Below are 19,777 nucleotides of genomic sequence, written 5' to 3'. Positions count from 1 at the left end.
TTTTCTTTAAATTTATTTTTGAGAGAGAGAGAGAGAGAGAGAGAGAGAGAGAGAGGGAGAGAGAGAGAGAGAGAGAATCTGAAGCTGGCTCCAGGCTCTGAGCTGTCAACACAGAACCTGAGGTGGGGCTCAAACCCACGAACTGTGAGATCATGACCTGAGCCAAAGTCGTAGGCTTAACCGACTGAGCCACCCAGGCGCCCCTGTTTATTTACTTTTGAGAGAGAGTGTGCTTGCACATGTGAGCAGGGAAGCGGCAAACAGAGAGAGAGGGAGAGAGGATTCCAAGCAGGCCCCTCCCTGACAGCACAGAGCCCCAACTCGGGGCTCTATCTCATCACCCCTGAAATCATGACTTGAGCTGAAATCAGTCACTTAACCTACTGAGCCACCCAGGCACCCCTCACAATTGCATATCTTTTAATTCTCTTTTACTCTAGAAGATCCCCCTTACCCATGCAGCCTTTCTTATTCCATTGACTTCCTGCAGAAACTAGGTCAGTTGTTTAGAATGTTCCAGTCTGGGTTTTTCTGTTTGCTCCTTTGCTATGTCATTTATCTTCTTCTTCCATCTTTTACATTCCTTTTAAATTGTAGTTAATTTTAAAGGCTTAAATAAATTCAGGTTCAGCTTTTCTGGGACGAGTACTTGTGGCAAGTGTGCTTCATATCAGAAGGTCTACTGCTGAAACTGATTAGTGGATTCCAAACCTATTTCAAGGATACTTTTTCACCCCTGACTTTGTCTTTGCTCTCTGTCTTTCCCCAGCCTCAGCGGGTTGTGATTACATGCTCCCAGGACTTCCATCGATGCTCTATTCCATTTCGGGTTGGGTTGCCCATCCTCTCACCTGAGTTCCTGCTGACAGGAGTGCTGAAGCAGGAAGCCAAGCCAGAGGCCTTCATCCTCTCCACTTTGGAAATGTCATCCTCATGAAAACATCACCACAGTACTTACTCTTTTCCCTCCCAGGCCAGTAAATAAAATGTTAGAAAATATTTGAAAGAAAAAACCTAGGGCTTTAGAAAGGATTGGGGTATACTGACCTGATTTGTCTTGGAACATGGGTGGAGATGAAAAGACTTATGGGTAAACAAAAAGATAATGAGGTTTCGAGCCACAGATTTCTTAAATGGCTACTTAGAGTCAGGTAAACCCATACTCAGTTATCATAAGTGGCTGCTCTTAGCAGGATTGACATACTTACTGCTGTGTGGCACACACAGGTGTCCTCCCTCCTGTTTGGAAGTCATCTCTTTCCCTCTTTGACTTGGATTCTGACTCATCCTCTGAAAGATAGTAGAAACAATTAGTGTCAAGAACTTGAAGGGATGCTTAGAGTGAGTAAATTTGAGGTTGGAGGTATGGAATGCTACTAAAATATTTTCCGTTCTCCTCACCTCATCTTGTTAGAAGTGTTCTTTAGCTTTGACTTTGAGCAAATCTTTGCACATTTCTGGCCTGCTTTTCCAGTATTTATAAAATTAGAGCTTAGGTTTAATCTCTGTGATAAATAAATATTCACTCTGTGCCTTATGGTGTAGTGCAGGGTTTTTTTTAAAACATCTCACATTTAAATTTTATTTATGTATTTGTTTATTTTTGTCTTTAAGCTCTACATTCACCATGGGGCTTGAACTCAGAACCCCAAGATCAAGAGTTCCATTCTCCACCAACTGAGCCATCCAGGTGCCCCTTAAATTTAAAGTTTAAAAGTTGGTTGATTTCAGTGATGTGGAAAAATTGGAACCCTTATCTTACATTGCTGGTGGGAATATAAAATGGTTCAGCCTCTGTGGTAAACAGTCTGACAGTTTCTAAAAAATTAGAATTAGAATTACCAAATGACCCAGTAATTCCACTAGTAGGTATACACCCAAAAGAATTAAAATAAGTGTTGAAACAAATACTTGTACATAGATGCTCATATCTATATTTCACAAGGACCAAAGGTGAAAAGAAAATGTTCATTAACAGGAGAATAAACAAATGTGGTATATCCATACAATGCAATAATATTCACCCATAAAAGGAGTTGAAGTACTGATGCTTGCTACAATGTTTTAGGATGAACCTCAAAAGCATTATACTAAGTGAAAGAAGCCAGACACAAGAAGTCACCTTGGATGATTCCACCTACATGAAATACCTGAAATAGATAAATTCATAGAGACAGAATAGGGTAGTGGTTGTCAGGACCTGGGAGAAGGGGGAAATGGGGATTGGCTGATTAATGGGTACAAGGTTTTATTTAGGGATGATAAAAATGCTTTGGAACTAGATAGAGATGGTGATTGCACACATTATGAATTGTATTAAATGTCACTGGATTGTTCTCTTTAAAATAGTTATTTTTATGTTGTGTGAATTTCACTTCAATAAAAAAGATGAATGATTAGTTTGTGGCTTTTCTGCAAGTAAATTATACTTAAAATGGTAAAACTTTAGTAGAAAAACCATGAGTTTTGCTGACTTTTAAACATATAAACATGTTTTTTATGTCTATTTTTGAGGGGGAGGGGCAGAGAGGGAGACAATTTTTTTTGCAATTTTTTTTTTAATATTTTTATTTATTTCTAGGAGAGAGAGAGAGACAGCATGAGCAGGGGAGGGTCAGAGAGAGGGAGTCACAGACTGAAACAGGCTCCAGGCTCCGAGCTGGCAGTCAGCACAGAGCCCGACGCGGGGCCAAACCCACAACCGCGAGATCATGACCTAAGCGAAAGTCGGACGCTTAACCGACTAAGCCACCCAGGTGCCCCAGAATTTTCTTTTCTTAAATAGTTTATTGTCAAGTTGGTTTCCATATAACACCCAGTGCTCATCCCCACAAGTGCCCTCCTCTATGCCCATCTCCCCCCTTCCCCTCTCCCCCACCCCCATCAGCCCTGTTTGTTCTCAGCATTCAAGAGTCTCTCTCATGGTTTGCCTCCCTCCCTCTCTATTTTCCCCCTTCTTCTCCCCCATGGTCCTCTGTTAAGTTCCTCCTAATCCTATATGTGCAAACATATGGTATCTGTCCTCTGCCTGACTTATTTCGCTCAGCATAACACCCTCAAGGTCCATCCATGTTGCTACACATGGCCAGATTTCATTTTTTCTCATTGCCATGTAGTATTCCATGGTATAGATAAACCACATCTTCTTGATCCATTCATCAGTTGATGGACACTTAGGTTCTTTCCATGTTTTGGCTAGTGTTGAGAGTGCTGCTATGAACATTGGGGTACATGTGCCCCTATTCATCAGCACTCCTGTATCCTTTGGGTCAATTCCTAGCAGTGCTACTGCTGGGTCATAGGGGAGTTCTATTGTTAATTTTTTGAGGAACCTCCATACTGTTTTCCAGAGGGGCTGCTCTAGTTTACATTCCCACCAACAGTGTAGGAGGGTGCCCGTTTCTCCACATCCTTGCCAGCATCTAGAGTTTCCTGATTTATTCATTTTACCCACTCTGACCAGCGTGAGGTTTTGATTTGTATTTCCCTGATGATGAGGGACGCTGAGCATTGTTTCATGTGTCTGTTGGCCATCAGGATGTCCTCTTTGGAGAAATGTCTGTTCATATCTTCTGCCCATTTCTTCACTGGATTGTTAGGTTCTTGAGTGTGGAGTTTGGTGAGTTCCTTATAGATTTTGGATACTAGCCCTTTATCTGATATGTCATTTGCAACTATCTTTTCCCATTCCGTCAGTTGCCTGTTAGTTTTATGGATTGTTTTCTTGGCCATGCAGAAGCTTTTTATCTTGATGAGGTCCCAGTAGTTCATTTTTGCTCTTGACTCCCTTGCCTTTGGGGATGGGGAGGCACAGAATCTGAAGCAGACTTGAGGCTCTGAGCCGTCAGCACAGTAGGACCTAAATATTAGTCCCCTTGCACAACTCAGAACCTTGTACTGTTTGAAACTGTCTATGGCCTTGAGGTCCATGGGACGCCTGACAGTATTAGCTGTCTCTATACCCTCATTTAGCACTCATGTGCACCCTGACTTAGTGACAATGAAGTGCCCCAGTTTAAACTTCTGGAGAATAGAGATCTTTTCTTATACTTCCAATGAATACTATAGTAGCACAAATAATACATCTCTATCAGTCAGGGTCCTAGCAGGAAATGACAACACAGTCAAATTAGGATACTTAGTAAATTTCTTATGTTTATAAGCTGAGGGATTTCACTAAATGATGTTCTAAATTCCCTGTTATGGTCATAGGTACTGTGACTAGGTCCTTAGCCACATGATCTTTAATTCAGATGGAGGGAAACCTTACTTTTACTTTGCTTTTCAAATATGTTATTCTACTGTAGGTATTACAAACTAATTTAAAGAGAAGAAAATGTTCAGACAAAAGACCTTCTGACTAGTCAATGGGGTCAGACTTAGGAGCTTGCAGAGTAAAGTCATAGATAACTATCACAAGCTGGGATAAAATCTACCTACAAAGTTTACAACACGTAAAATTTTCTATCACAGCTATTTTAACATCGTCACTCTCATGATTACAAAACAACAGCCTTTGACAGTATTAGAAATAATCTGTGTTACAGAGAAATTCTCTGTCATTGCCAAGTGGAGAGAATGTTACAGAATAAACATTAATTTATTTTATGGTAAAACAGTCACTAACTTTTTAACAAAATGTAATAGTTGATTCAGAGCTTTGGGTTTTCAGTCTTGATCAACAGTCTTCCGTTCTCTCACCGTTTATTATTGAAGTGTTAACCGAGGCTTTGTAACCTCTGACTTTGGCTATGTTTTCTGACCAAGGTTACAGAAAAGGGGGCTCATAATTCTCGTTTTCTACAACTCCGAAAGTGACGAACTGTCTTCATTTTAGATGAGACAACTAGCTGAGACTCCGCCGACACGAGTGGCTGCAGCGCAGCTACCCTTTCGGTTTGTCTCTCAGAATTCTAACATTCCCTTCTATGACGCCGCGACCACAGGCTTGGTCTAGGCGCCCCGGACCCGCCCTCGGGGGCAGTGTGAAAAAAGGCGCGCAGGGAACCGACGCCCAGGCAGCAGCGCGAAGGAGCACCGCCTTCCTGGGCGGAACCCCCAGCGGAAGGTGGGGCCGGGGGCGGGGCCTGCGGCCGCGGGAATCCCGTTCCTGCCCCTTTCCCCACCCCTCCGAGTGTCGCCATGGCCCCAGCTCTGCTCCTGGTCCCTGCTGCCCTCGCCTCTTTCATCCTGGCCTTTGGCACCGGAGTGGAGTTCGTGCGCTTTACCTCTCTTCGGCCACTTCTTGGAGGGCTCCCGGAGCCTGGTGGTCCGGGTGAGCGGGAGGGATCGAGGATGAGCTCTAGGGCTGGAGGTGGAGCCGGACGAGAGGGAAGGAGGGCGGGACTTGGAGGCAAATGACAGGGGAAGTCCGGGAGAGGAAACTAGAACCGTGAAAGCCTGAGAAGCTTCAGGGTGGACCGGAGGGCTAAATTAGGAACTCAGGGATTAGCGGTTTGGAGAGGCGGAAGAGTTAGGACTGAGTGGAGAGGGAAAAGGCGATTAGAAGCAGAGGAAAGGAAAGTGCTTTTGTAGAGAGGACTATGGAGAGGAGAGTGTTAAAAAGAGGACGCATTTGGAGAACCGAAAACAAAAGGGTCAGTGCAACCCTGGCCTCTCCAGCCAAGCCTTTTGTGGCTACTTTGAAGGAATCCTTCTCCCTACTCTGAAGGAGGCCTGGGGAAAAGGGAAAGGGCAGAGAATGGAAAACCAATATGGGAAAAGCCGGGAGAGGGAGCATTAAGGCTCTTGAAAGCATTAAAGGACATGGCCTGGGACCCCAAGAGGAGATTAGGGTAGGGGGTGTTTCCTGCAACTTTCTTGATTTTTGTCCCCCACTTCAACTCCCCCTAGATGCCCGCCAAGGATGGCTGGCTGCCCTGCAGGACTGCAGCATCCTTGCCCCCCTGGCTTGGGATCTGGGTCTCCTGATACTATTTGTGGGGCAGCACAGCCTTATGGCAACTGAGACAGTGAAGGCGTGGATGTCTCGATATTTTGGGGTCCTTCAGAGGTCACTGTACGTGGCATGCACTGCCCTAGCCTTGCAGGTATGAGGCCTTGGCCACTGGATCCCCAAAGGAAACAATCTGTGAGAAGGGTGTCCTCGATTGGAGGAGCAGGGACCTTAGCCTTCTGATAAAATGTGGATTTAGGAGGAGAACTGAGGGTGTTTAGGACTCTAATCTCAGCTTCCATTCCTCCACAGCACATATCCTCCTTATCAAGAATGGTGTACCATTCTTCATTCCCCAAGCATCATACGTGCATTCTGACCTTTGCAACTTTGTTCATGTTGTTCTGCTTGAGATCCCTTTGGTGACACTTCTTTCAGTCCTACCCTTTCTTCAGAATCACTTACCGAGGTCTCAAGAGGAGGCTTCCCAGTTAGTACTCATTTGTTTTCTCAGTGTTTCCTTGTCATAGACTTCTTTACGTATCTATCTGGTCACCCCCGTCTGTTCTCTTAAGTCCTCAGGGTAGATACAGGTTATCCTTACATCCTTGGGACCCCACCTAGCATGCTCCACATGGTGAATATTTGTTTATGATCCTTATGGTAGAGGTGGGGAGAACTGCAGGCCAGCCTGGGGTGGGGGCAACCTCTGGGTCTAGGTCTTTAAAGGGTAGGCTGTTGAGATACCCAGCCCCTCATCCTTTCCCAGCTGGTGATGCAGTACTGGAAACCTGTACCCAGAGGCCCTGTGTTGTGGGAGGCTCGGGCTGAGCCATGGGCCACCTGGGTGCCCCTCCTCTGCTTTGTGCTCCACGTCATATCCTGGCTCCTCATCTTCAGCATCCTTCTCGTCTTTGACTACGCCGAGCTCATGGGTCTCAAACAGGTGAGGCTCCCAGATTCCTACCTGAGACCTCTTATTCCCTCTAGAATGACTCTTTCCCTTCCAAGGATTTCCTTCCTCCTCCTCCCATGCTCTTCCACCTTCTCTTTCTACTCCCTTACCTACCTCCTTTTCTTATAAGACAGTCTCCCCTCAACTTTCCCTCAGAGGCCAGAAACCATAGGCCTCCTGGGCCTAGGGAAGGTTCATGAACCAGAGATGAGAATCAGGAGGTCAGGTCTCAGAAGGGTGGTTCTTGGGCCTGAGTTATAGAAAGGGAAGTTTCCTCGAAGGGGAGGAAAGAGGTGGCTAAGTTGCAAAAAGGGCTTAACTTCATTTCTAAGCTGTTCTCCCTCCTAGGTGTACTATCATGTGCTGGGGCTGGGTGAACCTCTGGCCCTGAAGTCTCCCCGGGCTCTGAGACTCTTCTCCCACTTGCGCCACCCAGTCTGTGTGGAGCTGCTGACAGTGCTGTGGGTGGTGCCCACCCTGGGCACTGACCGCCTCCTCCTTGCTCTCCTCCTTACACTCTACCTGGGCCTGGCTCACGGACTTGACCAGCAAGACCTCCGCTACCTCCGGGCTCAGTTACAAAGAAAACTCAACCTCCTCTCCCGGCCCCAGGAAGGTGAGGCTGAGTGAAGAGCTCACCTGGTTCCAAGCCCTGCACTTCCTCTCCTTTAACATACAGGTCCTGACTGCTTCAGACCAGAGGCCCAAGTCTATGGACTGAAAGGGCTGTCCCTTCCCGTTTTGAGCCTCCACTCCTTGGGCCCAGCTCATACCCTAAATTCTGAGTTTCAACCACTGGACTTCAAGATCTCACCAGCCAGGAAAAGGGGGTGGGAAACATGTCTTCTCACAGTTTAGGGCTTGATCCACACCGCTCCCCACCCCACCCCCAAGACCTCCTTATAAAGGAAGAAGGGTGGGCCTGACCACTTCCCTCCCACTGTTACTTGATTGTGTGCCTCAGGGATCCCCTTCTCCTTCAGCTTCCCTTCCTAGGAGCAGGGTCTGCAGGTTTGATGGTAGTGCCTGCCCCACTGGCTGGCCTAGCCGCCTCCTTAGGCTCTGCCCCTGGGCTCTGTCCTCTAACCTAGTTGAGAGGATCCTTCCGCTCTTATGTTCTCCCGAGGAACACGCGCAGCAGAAAAATAAAATTCATACTGTTTTTTCTACATATGGCATGTAGTCTGTCAGTGTCTTTAGCTAAAGGGCTGACTTTGGGACTTGTGGGGATGGAAGGCAAGCACGCCAAACTCGAGTCTGGGCAGCCACCGCGCCCTCTGGCGACAGCTGGGCGGCGGCCATTCCGGTCGACCCACTCGCATCTCCCCAGTCCTTCTCCCTCCAAATTTCCCAATTTCCCCATTGCAGCCCATGGGGAACCCATGGGAGACAGGATGAAGCTGGAGTGGGGCAGCGGCTCTGGTGGGGGAGCCAGTTTCCAAAGCCGTTGGCTTCTGAACACCTTTCCTGCCCTTCGGCTCTCCACAAACCCGGCTCTCCACAACCCCACCGCAGCCTGGTGGTAGCCCTGGACCCCTCAGTAACAAAAGCTGGCTGGGGGAGGCCAAAGCGTGGGGAGGAGCTGCAGGAGATGGGAAGGGCGGGCCCGGCTCGCAGCAGCTGCTGCTTCCTCTCCAAGTCCCTGGAGGGGCCTGAGTCACGGGTCGCTGCCTTAGGTCTGCGAGCTGGGGGTGAGGGTCTCAACACCTAGGTTCTCCAGGGTTACTGGGAGTGGGGGGAGGGTTTGGGGTCCTTAGGACAGAGAGCAGATGGCCAGGGTCTGGGGGCGGGAAAAGGGGAGTCCGGGAATCTAGTCCCACACCCGGTCTCCGGAGCGAGGCCCCGCCCCCTCGGGCCCCGCCCCGCGCCCCCTTCCCTCTCCCCATTGTCCTTAGACAAAGCGGCCGCCGTCCCCCGCCTGGCCCCCAGGTCTCTTTCTCCGTCCTTCCTCCACGACTCCCTCTTCCCTCCTCCTCCCTTCCTTTCCTCCTCCCCTCCCTCCCGTCTCCGGATCTCCCTCAATCCCACTCTCCTCCTCTTCCTCTCCTCCTCCCTCCGGACGCCAGTCTCCTCCGCACCCCCTCCCCTGGGAGCCCCGCTGGCTAGTGAGTTGACTGAGGGGCTTCAGACTTGGGGAGGGGGTGTCTCCTTCCTCCCGTTCCCGCTTCTGTCCCCGGCCAGGACCTTGGGCTGTCTCCTCTTTGTGCCGAGATTGTCTGTCTGTGCTGTCCGAGCTGGGCGGGGATGGCTGGCTATGTCAGGGTTCCGTGAGAGCGGAGACCCGGGCATAGGACTCGCAGGCTCGGGAGACCAGAGTCGTGGAGCCGGTCCTCCGCACCCAAGGTCCTGGGGCCGGCCAGTGGGAGAGGCAGGCGGTGGTGGCGGGACGGTGGGGGTGGACGCCAGGGTTCCAAAAGTCCCCAAGGGAGGGTATTTCCCCCCGCGACCTGCTTGGAGGCGGAGTGCAGGGCGGAGGGGTGGCGGCTGGGGGCCGGAGAGGCGTGGCCGGAGCGGAGCTGGGAGGGAAGCCGGGACCTCCCGGGCGCGTGCTGAAACGCGCCCCGCTGCTCCCGCGGAGCTCCATTTCCCCTCTCTCCCCGGAGTCCTCTTTCTCCCCTAGACCTCGCCCTTCCTCACCTCCCCGACACCCTCTCAGGTCCCACCACCCCTTCTCGGGTGGGATTCCTTGACCTCCCTTCCCACTCTAACCTCCTCTAGGGTGGCGGTGGGGGAACCTCGCCTGACCCCTACTCCCCCAACCTCCCCTCCCCCCCAGCCTCTTTTTTCTCTCCTCTCTCATGTCAGCTTCTTTCTCTGCCCTTCTCTCCTCTCACATCCTTGGGACTGTCTGTGATACGATTAACTGTACATTACCAAATCTGACTTCTGCCTCTTTGCCCTGAATCTCCACTCTTCCTCTCATCGCCAAGACCCCACCCCCAATTAGTCCACAGCTTCTTCTTTACTTTCTCAGTGTTTTCTCCTTTCTCTGCCTTCCGTCTTCTCTCTCTTTCCCTCTGTCTTCCCCCTCAGCCCCTGTGCCCATCTCTGTGTCCCTCATCTCCCCCTTTACTTCCTCTCCCCCTATACCCAGTCTCACCCCAAGGCCTCTGGAGCCTCTTCCTGTTCTCTGGCCCCAGCGCTCCGCACCCTCATCTCAACGCGATCATGGCCACCATCCCGGACTGGAAGCTACAGCTGCTAGCCCGGAGACGACAGGAGGAGGCAGCCCTTCGTGGCCGGGAGAAGGCAGAGCGGGAGCGTCTGTCCCAGATGCCAGCCTGGAAGCGGGGACTCCTGGAGCGCCGCCGGGCCAAGCTTGGTCTGTCTCCTGGGGAGCCTAGCCCTGCACCTGGAACTACAGAGGTTGGACCTCCAGACCCAGACGAGTCGGCTGTCCTCCTAGAGGCCATTGGGCCAGTGCACCAGAACCGATTCATTCGGCAGGAGCGCCAGCAGCAGCAGCAGCAGCAGCAGCGGAATGAAGAACTACTTGCAGAAAGAAGGCCTGGGACTTTGGAGGCTCAAGAGCGGAGACCCAGCCCTGGGGAGATGCGGGATCAGAGCCCCAAGGGAAGAGAGTTGAGAGAAGAGTGGCTCAGTCCCAAGGAAGCCAGAGAGAAGAGGATAGGGGGAGCTCGAGAGTCGAGCCCCAGGCCTTCAGAGTCTTGGGACTGGAGGCAGAGCCCAGGAGAGGCTGGAGACAAGAGCTCCAGACTGTCAGAAGCACGGAAATGGAGACTGAGCCCTGGAGAAACTCCAGAGTGGAGTCTGAGACTGGCAGAGCCTGGAGAACAAAGCCCAAGGAGAAAAGAGGTAGTGGAAAGTAGACTGAGCCCAGTGGAGTCTGACAACCAGAAGATGGGCCTGACAGAGGCCCATAAATGGAGGCCTGACTCTGGAGAGTCTCAGGAACAGAGTTTGGTACAACTGGAGACATCAGAGTGGAGGCTGAGCTTAGAAAAAAGAAAAGACTGCTCAGAAGAATGTGGGAGAAAAGAAGAGAGGCCAATTGCAAGGCTGGCCTCAGAAGAGATTACAGAGCAGTCAGAGACCCTGACTAGGGAGGTTCCAGACAGCAGGTCTGGAGAAGTGGAGGCAGCAGAACAAAGGCCTAGCCCTGTGGAGGATGGTGAGAGGGGACTGAGGTTGACAGAAGGATGGAAATGGACCCTGAACTCTGGCAAGGTTCGAGAATGGACACCCAGGGACACAGAGACTCAGATTCAGAAACCAGTCCCCCCAGAGTCTGCTGAGAAGTATTTGGGGCCCCTTGGTACAGAGGCTGGAGAAGGGGAGGCTGAGAAGAAGGCGGGGGCTCAGGGCAGGCCTCTGAGAACCCTGCAGAACTGCAGCTCTGTGCCCTCCCCCTTCCCACCAGAGGACGCTGGGACTGGAGTCTCTAGACAGCAGGAAGAGGAAGCAGTGCAACTACGGCCCCCACCAACAGCCCCTTTATCTCCCCCACCCCCAGTCCCGCTTGCCCCCCAGTCCCCTGGGGATCCCCTCATGAACCGACTGTTCTATGGGGTAAAGGCAGGGCCAGGGGTGGGGGCCCCTCGCCGCAGTGGACACACCTTCACAGTCAACCCTCGGCGGTCCCTGCCCCCTGCAGCCTCTACCACTCCTCCGGCCACCCCAGCCACAGCTGATGTTGCAGTCCCCGGAGCTGGAGCTGGGAAGAAGCGGTATCCAACCGCTGAGGAGATCTTGGTTCTGGGAGGCTACCTCCGTCTCAGCCGCAGCTGCCTTGTCAAGGGGTCCCCTGAAAGGCACCACAAACAGGTAGGGAGCAGCTAAGCCAGGCTTCTTAGAAGCTTGCTCATCAGTTCTTTCTGTACTCCTTTCTTTTTATATCCCTGTATTCTGGTCTTCCTCTATTCTTTCGTGCTAATTCCGGCCACCTCCCTTCCTCCTCTGCACACACACCCTTCCTTCTTGTTGCCCTCCTTTTCCATTCATTTCCAAGCCCAAGAATCCTGCCCCAAATCAAGTGCTGTCCCTGGGTGTGTCTCTCTCAGGGTGTGCCCAGGCTGCTCACTCTTCCTTCCTTCAGGCTCTGACTCCCTCCCTGCCCCCCAATTTCTTTCCTTCCTTTTCTCTGAGTCTGGGACAGAACCCATCAGGTGGAGACCTGAGCAGAGGCTACAGCCTAGAATCTATGAGAGCAGGGTCCTCAGGTTGAAAGCACACACAGCCTCCTAGGGCAGGGAATGTAGGGCAAGGAAGCCTGAAGATACACAGGGGGTGCCTTTGTGGTTCTAGGGGAAAATGGCAGGGAGAAGTCATTGGAGGAAGTTCTCAGTCCCAAGGCAGAGGGGGCAGAGAGAGCAAGGGGATGAACTGGGATGGGGGCGGGGAAATGGAATAAGGCTGGCCAAAGGGAAGACTTTTGAACCCCAAGTCTGCTCCATGGGAGAGGCACACACAGAGGCCATTTGAAGTGGGTGACCTCAGGGTTGCACACCCCCAGCTGGGCCACTGCTTTAAACAGTGCTCCCTTCTGTCTTGGGACAAGAAAAGCCTTCTCTTCTTCCAAAATACCCCCGCCCCTCCCCTTCTTCCTTCCTTCCTGGGCTTCCCCTCACTCCCCAGAATTGGCTCAGCAGTTGGTTTTCCCCTCTCTTCCTGCTGCCCTGGCCTCTCCCTCCCTTTGGGGTAGCAAAAGAGAGAAGTGAATTTGGAGGCACTGAGCTGAGAGCAGGGAATACAATGGGAGTTGGGGACAGGGGTGGAGGCTGAGGCCAGCAGAGGGTCAGAGGTTAAACTGGAAAAAGGACAAAGTGCAGGAAGTGGGAGCAGCCAGGCCTCTTGCCCTGGCTTTAGCCCAACCCCTTCCTTACACACCAGTCAGTTTCCAGCTTGAAAATCTCTAAGGAAAGAGAGGTCACTGTACCTAACACATCTCCCCAGAGACTGGGAAGCCCTTCCTAGTCTCCAGTTGTCATCTCATCTACCATCCTCAGATTTGTCTTTGTGGATGCGTATGTGTGTGTGCTTTGTCAGTGGGAAACCACTGACAAATCCTAGATTAAGCTTGTGGGTCACTTGATCCCAAATTCATCTTCATGTGCAGCTCAAGCTCCCCTCCCTGAGCCATGGTACCTGAGTCTATCCTGAGTACTCTGACTGCTACCAGCCCCTTCCCCTTTGGGCTGGGGAGATGTTAGGAGGGAGCTCAGGAACTGACAGGGTGAGGTGTTTGGACAAGTCACTTTCTATAGAGGTTAGCCTGTGCATTTGGGGAGGAAGAGCAGAGGGAGGCATGAAATTCGGGGCCCAAAGCTGGGGACCATTTGAGTGCAGGACAGGACCTGTGATGGTGACCATACCTGGGTTAGGGAGCAGGGAAGCCGGAAGCAGATCACCCAAACAGGAAGCCTGGGGTGGGGGCCGGAAGGCTGGTGGGGCTGAGTGGGGAACCGCTGGGCCCTAGGCCTGCCAGAACTGCTCAGGATGTGGTGAGAGAATGAGGAAGCCAGTGGCTGCTTGGAGGGTGGGGGTGGAAAGAGGCAGCATAGAGTTTTCTAGACCCAGACACCTCCCTCTCTACCCTGTCGCAGGCCTTCTTCCCTCTCTCTGTACCCTGCTCAGCAGGGACTGACTTGCTTGTTCCAGCTCTGATCCAATCCACTTGCTCTGGAACTGGAGGACCGCCCCCCCCTTCCCTAAATAACTCTAGTTTGGAAGCTAAGGCCATCAAATGCATATTTGCCATGGGAGAGAAATCCCAGCCCTGTTCTGTGGCTGGTGCCCTTCCCTAGAGTCCCTTCTAGCTGAGAGATGAGTCCCTCCCTTCTTTGGCCCCCTTGTGATTTTATATAGCCGATGGGAAAGGAGCAAGTGAGTCACACGCCTCTATACACACCCCTCCCCAAACTCCCATGGAGGCTGTGCATTCCTGAGAAGCCCAGTCAGAAGTTGGGGGGAGGGATGGGGGGATGGTGAGCAGAGAAGCAGGATTGGAGAAGAGAGACAAACATGACTGAGAGCAAATAAAATGAATCCTTTTTCAGAGTGGATAATAAACCATGGAGCTTGTTATCCCAAAAGGGGATATGAAAAGAAAACAAATGGGTTCCCAGAAGTTTGGGTAAAGCTGTCAGTAACAGAACCAGAACCAGTCCTTCTGATGAGTTGGGATAAAAGGGGTCTGGTTGCTGTCATGCATTTCTATCAGCAGTTCCACAGATAGACTGTGTATCTCCCACACTGGTCCCCAGTGTTGGTTGTCTGTGGGGACCACATCTGAGGTCTGAACCAACTCTCTCTTACTCACCATAGCAACTTCCATGCTCCTATGGACAGTGGATACAGAATAACAAGTAAATTCTCTGGTAGGTTAGGAGGTGGCGAATGATTATGTGGAAAAAATTAGAACAGGGTAAGCTTTATAGATAGCTATAAAGTTGGGAGAGTGAATATGAACTTTAAATAGGGTGATTGGGAGAGAGGGAGCTATGGGCCTATTGGGGGGAAGAGTGTTCCAGGCAGAAGGAATAACCAGTGCAAAGGCCCTGAGATGGGAGTGCCCCTGGTGGGCTTACAGGAACTATGACCAGGGTGGTTGGAGTGGGAGCAGATAGATGCCTGAGAAGTGGGAGGTAGGGGGGAAGTGGCACAGTGGGAGTACTCTATGGGCCTTAGTCAGGCTCTGGCTTTTCCTCCCAGTGAGATGGGGAGTCAATGTAGGGTTTGGAGCCAAGGAGTCTCTGAGTTCCAGCTTCCTATGGGGATCCAGGTTGCCCATTCTGTACAGCACTTAGCATCCACCTGTCCAGCCACCCTCCTGGTTTTTCTTTTCACTCCCCAGTCCATGTGGAAACTCAAGGATGCAGGACCCAAACCCCAAATTTCCCAAACAGGCGCCTGGGAAGGCCTGAGTAGATCAGCTGAATTTTCCCAAGTAGTTCATACGAATCCTCCAGTTTGTCTCCTTAATCGTTTTGGTTCCCAGACTTAATCCTACTCTGCCCCTGCCCCTGAACTTCTTAAAAGGGCAAAGGGGAAGGGTAGAAAGGCAGTGAGAACATCTGGGGCTCGCCTGCTCTTGGGACAGTGCATTTTTGAAGGATTTTCTGCTCCCTTCAGGTCCCTTCTGGTTTTTTGCCTCTGCCTCTGCATGCTCCTCCTGCTGCACTCTCCACCCCAACCTGTGTTTGCATGGACTTTCCTCTCTGCCCCATCACCTCCCCTAGCTGTCCCCTGCAGGGGTTCAAGGGCCCATCTCCTTTCTGTGTTAGGGGAGAGTCTTACTTCCTCTGGGCCTTTCAGGAGAGTCTCTTTTTCCCTCCCAGGCCCCAGCCCCACTTTGTTGTGGGTTCACTCCAGCTGTAGGAGAGGAATGAGGGGAGCAGGAGGGCACAGGTGTCCAGGGTCCTGGGTTTCTCAGGAACAGCCAAGGGACTGAGGGTGTAGAAACCAGTGTGCTTGTCCTTGCTTTTGCCTGGGACTCCCTCCAGCCACCTATTTCCTGCCAGCTCAAACTTCCTTCCTCTGAGAAGCCTTCCTGATTGCCCTCAGGGTACCCAAAGATTCAGTTCTGATCACAGGAGTTATCTCCATGTATTTAATTTCTTTTTACCCTTCTGCCACCCACAGTCTGAAGAGTAGGAAGCTGGGTCCTATACTACTCATTTATGCACCTGTGTCAAAGTTCAAGCCAAATTTTGATATTTTGGAAATGATAGAAGAGGAGAAATCTGGGATTGGAGAGCCTGTATCAAAAGGAAAACTGGATGGGGTGTCTGGGTGGCTCAGTCAGTTAAGCGTTGGACTCTTGGTTTTGGCTCAGGTTATGATCGCACAGTTGGTGAGTTTGAGCCCCCTAGATGCTGGCTCCATGCTGACAGCAAGGATCCTACTTGGGGTTCTCTCTACCTCTCCCTCAAATTCTCTCTCTCTCAAAATAAACAAATAATAAAAGCATAATAAGTAATATTTATTTATAATTTATTTATTACATATTATATGTTATATATAATAATTAGTAAATAAAATAATAAAACTTTAGGGGAAAAAAGGAAAACTGCATCCCTGGGCCCCAGAGTGGATAGGGAGAGCAAAGTCAGTAGGGTGCCCAAGTCCAGCTCCCCTGTCCACCTGGCACGTGCTCCCTTGGGAGCCCCCCCCCCCACTGAACTCCATGCTTCCTGTGTTTCTCTCCTCCTCTCAGCTCAAGATCTCCTTCAGCGAGACAGCATTGGAAACCACGTACCAATACCCCTCCGAAAGTTCAGTGCTGGAGGAGCTGGGCCCAGAGCCTGAGACTCCCAGTACCCCCATCCCCCCAGTGGCCCAACCCAATGACGAAGAGGATGAGGATGAGGAAGAGTTGTTGCTGCTACAACGGGAGCTCCAGGGCGGGCTTCGCACCAAGGCCCTGATCGTGGGTGAGCTGAGGCTCTGCTGGTCCGAGGGTACCCCCTGGTGTTCCTATAGGGCATTGCGGTCTAGGAGGGAAGGAGAGGAATTAATGTTAGTGCTCCTGGAAAGAGACTTGGTATGACCTCTAATCCCACCTACTACCTTGACAAATGGGGAAAGCAAGGTCTTAGGAAGTGAAATGCACAAGGGATCTCCAGATTTCAAAACCAGAACTCTTTCTGAGTGCTCTTGTGTGGTTAAAAACACAAGGTTTCAGTCAGACAGGGCTATGTTTAAATTCCATCTTGTCTCTTACCTGTGATGTAATCTCCAGGAAATCACCTGCACTCTGGCCTTATTTTTACTGATTATGAAATGGGGTTAAAAATAACCACTTCCTGGGGTTTACTGAGAAGGTTCAGTAATTTTTATGAAGACCTTGGAACTATGGCTGGACATTAAATTACTTAACCTATCTGAGGTTACTGTGCGATTAAACAGGTTGTAAGAATGCCTAGCACAGAATGCAAGCTAACTGAGTGATGGCTGCTGTCACTGTAGTAGCAAGCACTCAGCATGGAAGATATAAAGACTTACCTTCAGTGTGGAGAGTAAGGGGTAAGGTGGGTGGCAGAGGCCCTCACTCATCCTCTATCGTTATTGCCTCCTCCCCCACAGATGAGTCCTGCCGGAGGTGACCCTCTTCCAATATAGGGTCTATACCTTCCACTTTCCCAGAACTGAGGATCCTGGAAACCAGAAGATTGAGAACAAAGAGACCCTGAAAATGAGCTTGGAAGGGAAGGGCAACCGACATCTCCCAACTTGTTTTCATCTTGTTTATGGGGGCAGAGCTAGTCACCCAGTTCCCACACTCACCAAAGCTCCTTGGTGTGAATGCATCAAACGTGCTGGTGCACCCTAGGTGATTCAAGAGTGAGCATCAAGTCCTAGGGAGGAGCACAGAGCTCACGGGGATTGGTGAGGGGAGATGGAGCACCTCCTCCATCTCCATGGGCAGAGTACGCTTTCCCTTCAGCCTTCCTTTATTCCCCACCACCCCTTGAGGGCTCTTATGATTTAAGCATTCATCCTGGGCAGCCTGCCCCCATTCTATTTACAGGCCCCTCTCCTTCCTTCCTACTCCTTAGATCACTGCCCCTTTGTTTACAGCTCCTGCCACCTCCCTTGACCACCAACCTGGTTTACAAACTCCACTAGCTCCCAGCCCCATCTGCCAAAGTCCCAGGTTTACAACCACACTTGTTGAGTCTGTGTGGAATCCTCTCCCCTGTCCCTGGCAGTTGCCTCATTGGGGGTGTGGCTTCTTCCACTTTTGCTCAGTCTGTACCTTGGTTTTCCCCAAGAGGAAAGTCTGGGAATCTTAACCCTGTGGCCCCATTTAGTTATTTAATTCTGTTCCTTCTAGTGGTTCTCAATTGAATTGCAAGGATGTGGGGTGACAAACAATGCACCTCAACTCTTCTCCCCCATTTCTCCTTCCTTATCAACTGCCTGGGTTTTTTTGTTTTGTTTTTTAAGTTTTCCATAATAAAATGGAGATCTCTCCAACTCTCTGGCTGCTTTTCCTTCTTTAGAAAAAAAGTATGTGTGGGAGAGGCTCTGTGTTCCTTATTTCAAGCCTATCCCATCTTCCTATTGGTCTTGAAGAGGTAGTGGCTATGGCTGCAGGAAGGGAAAATGATGGAAGTGAAACAGGAACTCAACACTGACATGAAGAAAGGGCTCTGGGAGAGCCCTGTATCTGTTTCTCAAAGGACTAGCAGGAAGAAGACTGGTTTGAGGAAGGACAGAAGAATCCACTAAACTGGAAGTGCCACAAGGGCAAACGATGTCAGTTGGGTTTAATGAAGCAGCCCAGGCCTCACAAAACTATTACTACAGTGAATGACTGAACGAATATAAGAATAGATGAAAAGAGCTAAAATATTGGAAGCAGAGGACACTCCGAATTGAAGGATTCCAGTATTTAGAAGCCTGCTAGAAGCAGCCACCTCATGTATAACACTGGCTAGTCCAGGGGCATTTACTTCAAGACTTGCTAAAATTGCTGCAAAATATAGTGTATGTACAGAACTGCAGTTTGCTGAAAAAGTCTCTGACAGACAATGGGTTTTTTTACCTAAAGGTTTAAGAGCCATTGATAATTCATGGCTTTGTTGCCCAAGTATAGTTAATATTGGCATTTCAAAGAATTTCTGTCTTCTACAAATGTGGAAGACCTATACAGTCTCCTTATCAGGTCTTCCCCTCCCCCCCCCATTTGCTAAGGTAGTAAAGACATATTTGAGTAGTTATAGTCCTACTATTATGGGAATTTTCTCAGCCTAGTCAGAGGAGACTCCCTTTTACTAAATACAAAAATAAGTAAGACCCTGTACCCCCATTCAGTTATTTAATTTTGTTCCTTCTAGTGGTTCACAACTGAATTGCAAGGGTGTGGGGTGACAAACAATGCACCTCAACTGTCTAATAATAAGTAAGACAAAGTGATCTTAAACGTATACCAAAGGTTTTCAATTGACTAGCAAAACGAACAAGCAAGGTGTTTGAACAATGAGCCAATTTAGAGAGGGTGTGAGTATAGAGGGAAACAACGCTTATATTAGTAGCTAATTAAGTAAAGATCCTAATCTGCTGTAACCCAGGAAAGCAGAGGCAGGAAGCTCTGAGATGCTCAAAGTCCATCTCAGAAACAGAAAACAATGCATCTAAGAAGTCCATGCTAAGGAGCTACCTGTGGCTGTTGGAATAGTATTTCATTTCCCAACATTAGTGTCTGATCAGTCCAGTTAGTCATAATAGTATGATTATATTATTCATAATAGTATGGGTAGTCAAACCGATGTCAGATAAGCAGAGAGTAAGGTAACAAGTTCTACTTATTTTTTTATTTAAATGCCACCAGTGAATTCCTCAAGCGGTTAGGAAAAATGTAGAACATAGTGTACACATTCCTTAGTTTGGAGATTTTAAAAAATAACTTTAAGACAGCACCAAGAAAAGAGGGCGCCTTTGTTTTTCCCCCCAAACCCTGTTTCTTCCTGCTTGAAGTTCCTCGCTTATGCCTAACCTGTATTCATTCCTGCTGCAGGCACCAGTACTAGTAAAGGTTACTCCTAATCAGCATGGGCTAATCTTTCATCAGCATGGACCTGATCCTCCATCTGAAATAGAATCTCCCCCCCCCCACCCCCCACAAACCTTGCATTATTTTTTGGCTCCACAGGCCTTAACATGTTTTTTTATGTATCTGGTCTTCGCCCCTTCCTTCGGTAAGGGATTTTTTCTGATTAGTTCTTTGCCATATCTCCACCAATTAAATTGGGCTTAGCACATAGCATTTGTTGAATGAATAAGTGAGAGAGGCATCCACAGACTGACCATCAGGAGACCACTTAGCAGAGACGGAAATAAAACGTTTTACCCCGAGCTTCAGGCGCGGTTCCCCGAGGTTTGAACTCGCTCGGCTACCGTAGTGCTAAGACAGGAAATGATAGGCTGCTTCCGGCCTCAGTGGTCCCGGAAGACGGTTTGGG

The 19,777-nt window shown here is 49.9% G+C and overlaps 3 protein-coding genes and 1 long non-coding RNA gene across 8 annotated transcripts in view; 3 read left to right on the top strand and 1 right to left on the bottom strand.

The window, feature by feature from the left end:
• Nucleotides 1–1,537, top strand: part of MDC1 (mediator of DNA damage checkpoint 1) — an 18,832-nt gene extending 17,295 nt beyond the window's left edge. For all 4 annotated transcript variants that reach the window (XM_039220574.1, XM_039220577.1, XM_039220576.1 and 1 more), the window contains one exon: nt 770–1,537. In XM_039220574.1, coding sequence (XP_039076505.1) covers nt 770–937 — 168 coding nt within the window. In that variant the 3' untranslated portion in view covers nt 938–1,537. The remainder of the gene's footprint in view (nt 1–769) is intronic.
• Nucleotides 1,538–4,983: 3,446 nt separating this feature from the next.
• On the top strand, nt 4,984–8,024 carry NRM (nurim). Its single transcript, XM_039220604.1, has 4 exons — nt 4,984–5,275; nt 5,854–6,050; nt 6,666–6,842; nt 7,200–8,024. Exons 1-4 carry the CDS (start codon nt 5,143–5,145, stop codon nt 7,479–7,481), a joined length of 789 nt encoding a protein of 262 aa, XP_039076535.1. The 5' UTR covers nt 4,984–5,142; the 3' UTR covers nt 7,482–8,024.
• A 902-nt stretch (nt 8,025–8,926) lies between these two features.
• PPP1R18 (protein phosphatase 1 regulatory subunit 18) lies at nt 8,927–16,984 on the top strand. Of its 2 annotated transcripts, none has more exons than XM_039220543.1 (3): nt 8,927–8,956; nt 9,946–11,636; nt 16,027–16,821. In XM_039220543.1, the coding sequence occupies exons 2-3, from the start codon at nt 10,020–10,022 to the stop codon at nt 16,357–16,359; spliced, it is 1,950 nt and encodes a 649-aa protein (XP_039076474.1). In that variant the 5' UTR covers nt 8,927–8,956; nt 9,946–10,019; the 3' UTR covers nt 16,360–16,821. The 2 variants fall into 2 exon arrangements, with proteins under 2 accessions (XP_039076474.1, XP_039076475.1); XM_039220544.1 differs by lacking the exon at nt 8,927–8,956 and adding an exon at nt 16,896–16,984 and having other exon boundaries at nt 9,342–11,636; nt 16,027–16,243.
• On the bottom strand, nt 16,217–19,766 carry LOC120222649. Its single transcript, XR_005526096.1, has 3 exons — nt 19,666–19,766; nt 16,815–16,966; nt 16,217–16,303 (listed from the first exon to the last, which is right to left on the bottom strand). It is a non-coding gene; the product is annotated as an uncharacterized LOC120222649 (long non-coding RNA).
• Between the last annotated feature and the right edge of the window lie 11 nt (nt 19,767–19,777).

The sequence above is a fragment of the Hyaena hyaena genome, unplaced genomic scaffold (genome assembly GCF_003009895.1).
Source record: "Hyaena hyaena isolate Hyena2069 unplaced genomic scaffold, ASM300989v1 scaffold_906, whole genome shotgun sequence".
Classification (NCBI taxonomy): domain Eukaryota; kingdom Metazoa; phylum Chordata; class Mammalia; order Carnivora; family Hyaenidae; genus Hyaena; species Hyaena hyaena.
This window is presented reverse-complemented; position numbering and strand designations above follow the sequence as displayed.